General features: G+C 35.4%; 1 protein-coding gene across 2 annotated transcripts; it reads right to left on the minus strand.

The window, feature by feature from the left end:
- Positions 1-2,875: 2,875 nt before the first annotated feature.
- On the minus strand, positions 2,876-8,278 carry LOC141612058 (SWI/SNF complex subunit SWI3B). Of its 2 annotated transcripts, none has more exons than XM_074430764.1 (6): positions 8,015-8,278; positions 7,481-7,932; positions 5,568-5,963; positions 5,286-5,424; positions 3,509-3,618; positions 2,876-3,251 (listed from the first exon to the last, which is right to left on the minus strand). In XM_074430764.1, exons 1-6 carry the CDS (start codon positions 8,178-8,180, stop codon positions 3,051-3,053), a joined length of 1,464 nt encoding a protein of 487 aa, XP_074286865.1. In that variant the 5' UTR covers positions 8,181-8,278; the 3' UTR covers positions 2,876-3,050. The 2 variants fall into 2 exon arrangements, with proteins under 2 accessions (XP_074286865.1, XP_074286861.1); XM_074430760.1 differs by having other exon boundaries at positions 3,509-3,630.
- Between the last annotated feature and the right edge of the window lie 4,974 nt (positions 8,279-13,252).

Here is a 13,252-nt window from a genome sequence, read left to right on the forward strand (position 1 = left end):
TTATAAATGAGCTCATGGACTAGAAGTCCAATTATTGAACTCAAGTCAATCCAAATTATGAATATTGGAAAAGAAAACTGTACAGCTTGTATTTTGAGTCATCATCATGTACATATAGAGAGTAAGTTCATCATTGCATCTTATTTTTAATATATACTTCGTACATCATTATTATTGCATAGTTGTTAGGATATGTTATTTAGAACTTAGTTTTATATCATATGAATGCACATGAATGCACATGTTTCATAATATAATTTTGAATGAATAATGTTGGAAATGAGAAATATATTATGATATACTTCTTTGAGGATAACTCCTTATAGGAGCCTCTTATAAATGATCATCAATTGTTAATGGTTGATCAATTGAGTTATTGAAAACCCTTGATGAAATATATAAACTTCTACAATACGATTGAAAGATATCGTGATTAGTTCCAAAATGAAACATCAAAACTTCTAAAGAGTTTATTTGAAAAGTTATTGTCTCAACTTGAAGTTTGAGCATATTGGAAATTAGATTTGAATGAGTTTTTTGCTAAACATGTGAAATTAGTTTATGGTCCAAAATTACCATAACGACTAGAATAATGTAGTAAAATCTACGATGAAAAATGTCAATCCATACGTAAAAGGTTTTGTAAAGATAATCGCTCAAAGGTATTAGATGATTTATTCAATAATGATCGGGTTGATTCTCTTGAAGACAATGAATTCAGGAATGAAAGCTGCACTCTTTTTCCCTTCGACTAGGTTTTTTGTCCCAATGGGTTTTTCCTAGCAAGGTTTTTAATGAGATATAGCACTATAAACGCATTATTATGCTATAGTCATGTCATCGTGATTGTTGAGATGACAATTGTTTTAGACATATAATGTTATGTTGTTTATTGAAGAGAAACTATATCACTATTACGGAAGTATTAATTGAAATGAAGATTCAAGAGTTATTATGAATTGATTATATCCAGACTGTGAGTTCTCAAAAAAATATGATATCGAAGCTGTCTTGGATTTCTATTGATCGAAGATTCAAATTTATTAACCACAATGGGTACTACTTCAACGATCGAGGAGTTATGTCAAATCATGGATCATTTCAAGATTTATCATTTTATGTAATCATTAGGGGGAGTAGCACGCGCTGTACTCTTTTTCCTTAGTCATGGTTTTGTCACACTGGGTTTTCCATTGAAAAGTTTTAACGAGACAACGTGTTATGCGTGTTTGAAGATTAGTGTACTCTTTTCTTTCACCGGTATTTTTCCCACGAGGTTTTCTAGGAAGGTTTTTAACGAGACATCTTCTTCAGTGATGGACATCAAGGGGGAGTGTTATGAAATATTATAGTAGTATAATATTATATGGATGTCCATATCTTAGAATATTATAGATTGTATTATCTTATGAAAACTCTACTCTCATTATATGTGTATGTATACTCCCTTGTAATAGAATAATATACAGTTTTGTCTCTCTATATATTTTGTCTAACTTCTTTCTACAATTCTCTCATCTCTATTTCACAACAGTTTTGGTCTTTTGGAATATGGAGTGAGAGTGAATTGCCATTAGGAGTGGCAGTTTTACAAGCGAACCACCATAAAGAGTGTCGGTTCTACCTATTTAAACTGTCATTCCCAATGGTGGTTTTGTGTTGAGTTCTTAACAAACATAAATCACCAATAAGACTCAGGAGTGACGAGTTTTGGCTATAAAGTCGTCATTCCCAATGGTGGTTCGCTCTCACTTCCAAATCCCGGAGTTTCGATTCTAGGTGGACATTATAATGCTAATTACTTTTAAGTCAGACTCAATGCGCTAAATATGCTTTTATTAAACACCATTAACAAAAATTCGAAAAATGAAGACGATCTGAAAACGTCGTTATATTTATTTATAACACATTTTTTTATCACATTTCTTAACATTATCGTCACATCGAGTCAAATACAAATGACTAAAAAAAATCCTTTAAAATTTTCCGATCACTTCAATATGAATAGTTTCAAAGATTTTAGTTTTGTGAAAAGAAAATACAAATACTGACTTTTTAATAACCTTGTCATGTACTCCCTCCATGCAACTCCACATTACAAGTTTCTCTTTTGTACACTGTTCACAAGTGAACACTCAATTTCGATTTTCTTTCGATACATAAGTGAAAATATATTCATGTGAGATTTTATTTGATTCGCCTTTAGGAGTACATTAAGAATATCTAACTTTTATAATTTTTGCAAATACGTAGCTAAAGATATTTAACGCGTAAAACGCGCGTTGGCAAACGTGAAAAAAGCAAAGTTGTAATGTAGAGTTGAATGGAGGGAATATATATTTCGAGAGAAAAAAATTACCCCGTAGTCCGTACATTTTTACTATACCGTACATTTTTACTATACGAAAATGAGAACTTGGTAGGAGTATTATTTTCGGAAAATACAACCTAAAGACGGACTATTGGAAAAGATCATCAAAACTTTGACTGCAACTTTTGCTGATCTTAAACCCATTTCCAAAATCACAACTTTTGCTACAACAATTCACCTCAAACATCAGAGTTTTCGACAGAATACTGGTCAGACAAAAATAGACATCAGAAGAAGAAAAGCTTATAGATGAGAACCTCATATTGGTAAGTACACGCTCACCAATTTCACTAACACAAATTCTCATTGAAGACATGACATATCCGTCACAAGCTGAAGACGGATACCATTTTACCTCACAATGTACCCACTTTTTCTCTCTCTGCAACACTATTCATGTGGTCCCCTTTCTCCACAAACCCATTTTGTTACCATTTTATCTCACAAAATATCCGTCACAAATGGTAACCCGTCACAAGGGAGACCAATTGACTAACTAAAGACTAACCACAATACAAAAATCTTAATATAACCACATATTTGTACGAGACCGTCTTCCAATGGAACAATATTTAAAACTATGCATATAGTACAAAATGGGGAGATCAAAAGTTTACCAACTACCAGTACTGGTCTCATGGAGAGACGGTCTCGTGCAAGATCTAATGTTACTGTGGAACTAACTAGAAGTTGTCAATTCTTTTCTGACATTTTCCTCTGTAGCAATTTCCGGAGCTTTGGGGGCAGCCGTTTTATGAAATAGAAGAGAGAGCTTATCTAGGAAGAGCTGATGCTTCATCTGGTGCCATTCCTTCCATTCCCTTTCTAATTGGCAGTCCATTGCTTCCAATCGGCCAATCTTATCTACGATCTCTTTCATCTACAAGTCAAAAGCCACTATCAATTAATATGAAGTTAACTTGAAACTGCCTGTGTTGCATGCTTGGGTGTTCTATTAGATTCATGGAACAGATTCGAGTTTGTTGAACGCTACCAATATCATATAAAAAAGGATTTTGGCTACTTAGTTCATGTCGTTGTCCGAGCACAAACGACTTGGTTTGAGGATTTGACAGACCGAACCTCGGACTATACAACAGTGGAAATCAGTCTATCCAATAATTTACAGCCACCAACCTTAACATCGGTAATGGTTGATATTGACTTCAAAAACTCATCCTCTTCCTGCTTCAGCTCTCGCTCTGCAACTGTAAGAGCTTCTTCAGTTGATTGAAATGAGGAATTACCTGCACCAGTTTCTGTGGATCATACAATTTCATGAGATCAAACACATGCTATATACACAATGCTTCAGCACATACATAGATAAAGACCTCATTGTGCAACCAAGTATCATGGAAACACTTTTTCCATCATATGGTCATCATGAGAAGCCAATACTAAGAATGGATGTCCAAACCCGGGGGCAAGAACAGGACTGAGTGACTGACTGATCTGTAACAGCCAACAGGTCACAACCAGATAATTTCAAATGCAACTGAATTTGCGTCCCCAAGACTCCTCCAATTCAAGGCCAGGAATGTGAGAAGCAAGTGATGGAGTATGATTTATGAACTTTCTCAGGATAAGATTGTGTGCCTAGTGGTCAAGTAACCCTTAAGTTTCGTGTATTCCTTGTCCCTAGTTTATGGAGAGTGTCATTCAACTTACAGGTCAGTAAAATTGCCACCAAAACCTTGCCCAAATGGAGTTCAATACAACAACAACATTACCCCAGTGCCTCAATGGCTCCCGCAAATTGCGGGGTAAGGGGGGGTTGGATGTACGCAGCCTTACCCTTGTGTTAGCAACACAAAGAGGCTGTTTCCGACAATTTCAAATGCAACTGAATTTGCGTCCCCAAGACTCCTCCAATTCAAGGCCAGGAATGTGAGAAGCAAGTGATGGAGTATGATTTATGAACTTTCTCAGGATAAGATTGTGTGCCTAGTGGTCAAGTAACCCTTAAGTTTCGTGTATTCCTTGTCCCTAGTTTATGGAGAGTGTCATTCAACTTACAGGTCAGTAAAATTGCCACCAAAACCTTGCCCAAATGGAGTTCAATACAACAACAACATTACCCCAGTGCCTCAATGGCTCAAGATGAAAAGGGGGTTGGATGTCGAGACCCTTGTGTTAGCAACACAAAGAGGCTGTTTCCGAATGACCAAGATGAAAATTGTGTCGAGAACTGCATCGAAGGACCGCTACTTCACAAAAGAAAGAAGCGCAGCCACTTTAGTGTGCCATTTTGATTTATTCCATTATAATCCATAACCAAAGAGTAATGAGTCTTTGGCTCCATTGGAATATGGAAACCCAAATGGAGTTCAATGGTAACATAAAAACCACATGATAAGAATTCCTGATTATTTGAGTAACACATTGTTGCTACTTCACAACTTTAACCAATAGCACATGGTTCCTTCTAGGAGTTGTCTATTTCGATGACAAGGCTCTTCAAAAACTAAGCAAAGCTAGTTTGATTATTCCACGGTATAAATAAAGTTTGACTTGGAAAACTCATGCACTTTAACTGCAAAACCATTAAGGTTTAGTGGTTTTAACTCAAAGATACAGCAAAATGTTTTAATTGTTCCAACTTTCCACCAAGACAGCACAAAAAAAAAAGCATACTATAGGAAAATGATTAGTGCTGCGTCTTACGAACATCATCAGACCCGTTTATATTTTACTCAAGGGTTTGTTGACTGTCCATACACAGGATCCATAGTCTACAAAATCTGGTTTTTAATAACTGACAGGAAAGCAAATACTGAGCTCACAATCACATGCGCCCTGAATTAACCGCAAGCAGGTGAGATTACTATATTGTCCTTTGATATAAGAGCAAGCAGGCATTTTCTCTCAAAAAAAAAAAAAAAAAAAAAAGAGCAAAGCAGGTAGAAAATACCTTGCTCCGTAATAGGAAGGGCTTGCGACTGACCACTAACTCTACTTGTAAAATGACCCATGTCATATAGAGTTGCTACTGCTGCTTGAGCAGCAGCTTCTGAGACCTCAACTCCAGCCAGAGCAGACAAAAAGGCAGCCTGACAAACGCAAAACGGTTTAATTGCTCCTAGTTTTAAAATAAACGAAGATAATAAGATTAAATAAATAAAAGGTTTACCCTCGAAGCAAAAAACTTAAAAGATATTCGATTTATAACCTACCCACAGTAAGAATATAATACCTGGGCCATTATTGGATTGCTTGCATCAGCAAGAGGTGTGAGACGCATTTTCTTGGCATCAGGTTCAGCTCCACATTCAGCATCTGTTTGGCCCTTAATTTGACAAGCTAAGCTGTCTTCTGGATTAAGGTCCGTAGGTTCCACAAACTGCTCCCCAAAAGGAAGCTTAATAAAACGAGCAACACAATCTTTTTCGCTTCGACCAGCAACATGTTCAGCCACACGTTTCCAGTCATCACCATAATGCATTATGGCTTCTAGAAGTTGCAACGTTTCTTTGTCAGTCCATTCTGTCTTTGCTGGTTCGCTAATCTCAACCCGCCTGAATTCTGTAGAATGGACTCCAACCCTATAATTTCCACGAACGTAGCATCGTGCACAAAGCACAAGGTCATACTGCACAAAAAAGAGAAGCATAGAATTGAAGCAAGGCAATGTAATGTACTTCAAATTAAAGAGTACAGCATGCACAGAAAAAAATACGAATGCAGAAAGTTACGCAAAAAATATCTGTATACATTGCTAAGAAACTTTTTCTCCTTCATAGCTACATCCTGCATATGCAAGCAAGACAGAACAAATTCAAATCGGTAAATCCCCCCACCCCTCTACACCCACACACATACCAAATTGGTCTGTAAGAGTAAGCAGGGATTCCTAATATGATCAACAGAAGTAGGAACTATGCAGAAATGTCGAAATCTCCGAGCTATAAACAGGGATCAGAATAGAGACTGGCTTTATCAGCTAGATTCTCTACATTCAATGCATCCATTCACAGACAAGACAGCCTAGGGGGGATAAACGGGAATAAGGTCATTATCTAGAACCAGACAATATGCACTGTTAAAAGTCACAATGAATACAATCCTATGTCGAAAATGAATTCCAAAGAAGGGAAACATGAACCCTGTTAGCTTATGGAAAATTTTGGCACAAAGAAAAAACAAATAAAAAAAGTGACCCTCACATTCCCTTGGTCAGCTTCTCCGATATCCTCCACTATGTGTTTTAAGAAAATGCTAAAGCTCCGAGATTGAGAAATTATAATGACTATGCCCAATCAAGAAAGAATTGCTAATGGAAAAGTTAGAGATCCACTGCACTAGTCCTCATCATATTTTTTCGAAAAAAACCATGGCTCTATATATAGACTATAGAGTCTCTGTCAAATAAGTAACTTCACACCGCTGCCTAACCTCTAAGGAATTACTAGTAGTCTAGTATGTTAAAATTGTTAGATATCATAACACACAAGGAAAATACAGACAATAAAAGATGAAAATGACGACCAGAAAAGATATAAGCGAATCGGCCAAAAGAACTTAGGAGCATTCTATGAGGATACAAGTTTCAAGAAAGATATTGCGTCAAAGTACAATGTTCACAAGTTAGACCAACTCTATTCTCATCATGTCCAAAACCAGCAACTCACTCCGGTTATAATTAGATTGCCACCTACAACATCATTTCACAGAAACATGACTCGCCTTCATCTACTCATATCTCACACAAAACGTATTCGTAACTTAACCAAGTTTCCACCTTCAGAGCATTAATAAAATCAACTTGAACAAGAAAAACAAGAAAAACTACCACAGCAGTCAATTTGTACTATCATCTGTTCACTGGTCAGATGTAAAACTAGAGATGACAAATTTCTACGGCAATTGGCCTCACTTCGATATATACCTACATGGGTCAATACTATAATAACCTCCTCAAAGTCGAAACCTTTACACTGTTAGATTGTAAAGTTATAGTCTCACACAATCACTACTAACACATCAATTTGCTGCCTCCAGACTTAACTTTCGTAAGCAAACCTCAATCAAAACATAACACGAAACAATATCCGAATCAAAGCAACTTAAACGATCACAAGATAATAAACAAAAATAAAAGAGAATTACTTTATCACAAACAAAACAAGCAATGGTGCAAACAGTCATACAACCACTACACCACTTCCTTGCTTTCTGATTCGAATTCAGATTCGCTTCCATCACACCTCCATCACCGCCAACAGCAGCATTCGCAGCGGCATTGGCAGCAGAAATCGACTTTCCCTCCTTATCCTCAGACTTATACTGCTGTTTCCCCGTAGCCGGAGGCGGCGAGTAATTAACAAGGCCCCACGCTTCGAGAAAATCAAAAACTCGCCGAATTGATCCGACATCACCGACAATTGTACGCCGGACCTCCGTAAACGTCAATTTCCGAGATGAATTTAATCGGAACTTCTTAACAATGGCGTTACGGTAATATTTGTAAATCGTAGGGTTTTTGGACGGAGATTTACCGTCGAAGAATTCGGTCATGTTCTTGTACTCTACCTCGTGTATGCCGTTCCATGTGAACCAACCTGTCGTTTCGAATGCAACGGTTAGTTATTTGGAGACAGAGAGAAAAGAGAGGGATTTGAGAGGAGAAGAAAGAGAAAGTACTTGAGTAGGTTGGGACGGCAACGGTGTCGGGTTCGGGTGCGGATTTTTTGGAATCGGAAAGCGGAGTTGACGGTGGAGCGTCTGTGGTGATGGCGGATGGAACGGTGGCGTCGGTGGAGGAGGGTGGCGCCTGAGGTATGGGAGGGTGTTGGAGTTGGTCGGACATAGTGCTACTGTGAAAAGTCCACCGGGATTGTGAAAAAAAGAATAGGGGCTTCTATTTCTTGCGCTTCCCGTGACAAACGTTCGGGGTGAGGCAATCAACTAAACACATTTTTTTTACGGTAGGATTTTATCCGAGATCAAAACGAGTTAAATATGCATTATTTTTACTCTTTTTGTCTCATCCATAATACTTGACTCTTTTTAGGTTTAACCCACGTAATCGCATATTACCGTGTTAAATAAGAAATTGTATTTTGTACACACTACACTTTCTAACTTGTTTTGTTCTCTTACCCATTGACCAATCTATATCTATCTATCTATCTATGTATGTATGTATATTAATAAATGAAGCTTTTTTCGAGCGATTACACAGAGTCCAAGTTTCCTGAACGACTTTCGACCAATAAAATAAGAGATAATTTCTAAATTAATAAATATTGAAAAGATATGAAGCAATAAATAAATGAATTAATAAATTCAACTTTTAATAAAGACTTACAAGCAATATTAAACTCCAACGTTTAAGAACTACCAAATAAAATATTTAGCAATTGAAAAATTATAAGATAAAGTTCGAGAATCAACAATTATATCAAAATGTGTGCGTTGATAGCTAATAGGATAAAATTTTGGCAAAGAGTGGTGTTGGAGTAGGGAGGCGGCAAACAATGACACGACACGAAAACACGACACGAACCCGACACGAAGTTAATGGGTTTGGGTTGAGTCTTAATGACCTATTTATGTAAGTGGGTCGACACGAATACGACATGAGATTTAATTGGGTCGAGTTTGGATTGAGCTCCCTAAACACGAACCCGACACGAATGACCTATTTACTAAATTAATCCTAATTTTTCTTGATTTTTCTTCGCGTAAATATACTTACACTTTCCAAATATGGACAAAACACGAAAACACGACACGAACCTGACACGAAATTAACGGGTTAGGGTTGAGGCTTGATGACCCATTTATGTAACTGGGTCGACACGAACACGACACGAAATTTAATTGGGTCGGGTTTGGGTTAAAGGGTTCGTGACCCGTTTACATGTGACACGAACACGAACTCGACACGACCCGATCTGTTTGCCAGGTCTAAGTAGGATACATCTTAGAGGGTTAGACTAATGTTAGAGTTCTTCTAAGCTTATAGAACTACTCCTATATATACTCCATATATTGACATAATATATGTGCTTTCATCTTCACCAAACTAAGATTAGGATGCATTACATGACGTGTAGCGTTCTAGAGCATACCGACTACATACCACGAGCTTCAAAGCGGATCTTAATTGTGGATGCTTGTGTAATATTGATGACCCATATATGAAGATGAACTTTCCGAACATAAATAATGAGCGATAAAAAACAGAATGCATTTAGATTACCAAAAGGTTGTCCCATCTATACAAGCGGGGTTTTACTATTGACCCCGTTTTATTTATGTTATAGTGGTAAACATGAAGCGAGATCGGGGTAGGAATATCATAAGTGGAAAGGAAGAAAGTTTCAATGCCAAGAGCTAGGATAAAATAAAGCTACTATGGTGGGGAAACCTCACCCAGTCAATCCTAGGAGTAAGCCGTTTTACTAAGAAGTAGAAGTTCACATGCTAATGTTTTCTCTTGCATGGGCTTTCGTTCTTCATTAATTCAAATCAAGTTCCTCATTAACGCAAATCAAAGTAAGCGACATCGGGAAGGAAGACTTATTTTTTTTTGGGTCAATTGAAGCGCACTTAGTCGCATTACAATACTGGGGAGGAGGGATTCGAACCTGGGACCTATTGTCCACAATACCTCCGTCTTACCCACTAGGCTAAGACCTCTTCGGTGGGAAGGAAGACTTATTGTAGAAGGAACTACGTGAGATTTTGTTTATGGTGCATTTTGGCTACATATCACATATCTAGGTTTTTCATGTAGGTAATTAATTCTACTTTTTGGAAAAAAATACATTAAATTGTTTGTTTTGTACGCGTTTTTCTTTTCATTATTTCTTTTAGATTACCTTCTAAGCTTTTCAACTATATATGTTATGTACATACGAAGCATATGATTTACATGTACCGGTTCCGTTTCTAAAGTTACTAACAAATAGGTTTATATGTTTTTATGGTTCAAGGGTAGGTTTATGTCATATATTAACCTCATATGAGTTTTTATTTTGAAATTACAGGGTGAAACAGCTAGATATGAAGTAGGCAACAGAAGACGACTATCAATATTGTTGTTCAAAACATTATATTCACTTCTCTTTATTATCATTTATTATTATAATATTTCTTTTTTCACAAAAAGACATTGCATTGAATATTTGAACTTACTTTTGTTAGTTTTGTAATTTTGAGTAAGCCGATAGTGTAGTATATTAGTTTTGTATTTTTTTCTTAATAACTTGACTATAGTTAAACCTATCCGTCCCGGTCAATTGTGTGCCTTTGATTTTTGGAGAGACAAGTAAAGACCCTTATCATATAAGATGAATAAGGTAAGGAAAGAATTGTGATATAAATTTGTCTATACTTTTTATTGTTAATATGCAAATCTTAATTGTACATGTGTTCATATATAATATATACTCAATGGAGTTTTTAAGTGGAGTTCATGGACTTCTAAACATAAATTATTTATTAGTGTATATTTATGTTTCAACACATGTTTATTATTTGTTTGGTGTGAGCGCACCAATAGGAGTATGGAGTTTTATAGTTAATTAGGTCACATACTCACATTCATCGATTACAAAATATTATTGATGATACTATCCGTCACAAGCTGAAGACGGATAATGTCCCTCTCACAAGATGCAAGTGGCAATATGCATGGGTGCTCCATTTTCCCTCCAACTTGCTAACCCTCTTGCTTTATTGTGAAAGGTGTTCAGCTTGTGACGGATATTGTCCATCACAAGCAAGACAATTTGTTCATCGATATGTTTGTGAATTACTTTTGAGTGATATGAGGGACCCAGCTTTTGTAAACTACATATAATATAAAAAAATTACTTAGTTATATTGTCGAGTGAAGAGTTGTATTCTAACTCTTCATGTTTGCCATACAAGTTTTTATTGGAGTCGACAATTATCAATTGTACGTCATATTGCTAAAAGATAAGAGGATAATTATGAAGAGTCCAACTGATCAACTGTCGAAGGAAGAGTTGCAGATAATGATGAAGTTTATTCTAACATTGATCATGAATTTGTACTGGAATTAAAATAATATAATTTGTAAAGTATATATAAATAATAAATGGGGTATTTACTGAGACATTTAAATTAGAAAAGGTAAATAATTGCTTGGACGGAGGGAATAGTAAAGACATAACCCGATGCCTCAATGGTTCTGCCTATAGAGGATTTGATGTACGTTCCACAAAAACACGTGAGATCTTCCGTAAGAAAAATTGCGTTGACACATTGACGACCTGATCGTCCCTTCACAAATAACAATATAAGAGCAGATGGTACAACATAATGTCTTAGTTTGTATGCATGGAACTGTCTAACGTAATTGTTTCTAATATTATCATTATACACAACTTTATTTATGTTTTAATTATTTACCCGTTGATATTAGGGTTGTATGCATGTGCGGTATAGGCAAAGATTAATCTCGCGAGAGACTAACACCTAAGCTTCCTTTACCATAATCGCGTACTCTTAAGCTTATATTATACGTACTTCGCAATATTTTTGGTATATATTAATTTCTATTTGTAATTGATAACATTAGAAGTCAATTATAAATAATGATCGAATTTATTTTTATTTTAAAGCTTGTGATAAAACGTCCTTTCTTTGCTTTTTAGAGATACTAGGAAATGAGTATGATATAATAATAAACAGTGTTTTTTTTTTAAAAAAAAAATAGATCATACGATTATTAGTATTTTTTAATTACTACATTATCCACAATAGCACACTACAAATAGGCCTGTGCATCGCACGGGCATTAAATCTAGTCTATATTAATAAAGGAAATTTTTTTTCGAGCGATTATAGAGAGTCTAACATTAAGAGAAAACTAATAGTAATATAATATTGGTAGCTAATATAATATTGGTGAGGTCATAAATTAATGTAAAGTAGATAAGAAAAAAATTGTGTTTCTATATCTTTGCATGGAATTTCACAGTTACAGATGGACTTCAAATAAGAATACTATATTGATTAATATACTTCTAATAAAAAGAGTTATCTATGACTTCAAACACATATGTAGCATTAGATTCATAAACGATCAATTTTAGTTACAATGGAATTCAAACTATAAGTGTATTAGTATATATATGTTATTGAGATTGTCTTTTGGCTTCCCTTCCCTTTATTTATAATTTTTTCGTGACCACAATTTTATATTTCGTAGATTTGAAGTATTGATGTATCTGACCTTCATGTTTACTTGCTAATTTATGATTACAAATTACTTATAGCTTCTGTGCAGTGTAACATACGGAGTAATCGGATACTATTTGCGTACTCATGTTTCACGTTTCCACTATAATTGATTTACGACATTCTTCATTATTGTAAAAATGCTAATTTAAGGTTTTTATTTTCCGCAGATATCATGGTTGTGTGTAGTATGCAATATGCACGAGGATTGCTCACAACGGAGTAATGGTAAGCAACCGTAAGTTCCTTTGCTACCACCAAAGAACGAACCAAGCCTTTTGTCTTATATATACGTACATTCACAATGTCTATTTAAACGTATTAGGTTTCGTATATACATAATGTTAAATAGTTCGATGATTTATAGACATTATTTTACTCATATGGCATATATGAGAGATAGACGTAGGTTTTAGTTTTTTGTTATTATGTTAATTTATGATAAATTTATTCGTGTTTTTCGTGACTAACTTTCTCAATATTCTAACGAATAACTATAATGTTACGGAGTAATTTTAATGTGCAGGAATAAGTTAAAGGCATGCACGTTGTAACAATGATCTACAAATTAATTAACGACTAATAATGTAAGTTGAAGGTTTGGGAGGATTTAGCCTAATAGGAATTTTAATTTAATCAAAAGTAATCATTCTCTTGATATGA

The sequence above is a fragment of the Silene latifolia genome, chromosome 1, assembly GCF_048544455.1.
Source record: "Silene latifolia isolate original U9 population chromosome 1, ASM4854445v1, whole genome shotgun sequence".
NCBI lineage: Eukaryota > Viridiplantae > Streptophyta > Magnoliopsida > Caryophyllales > Caryophyllaceae > Silene > Silene latifolia.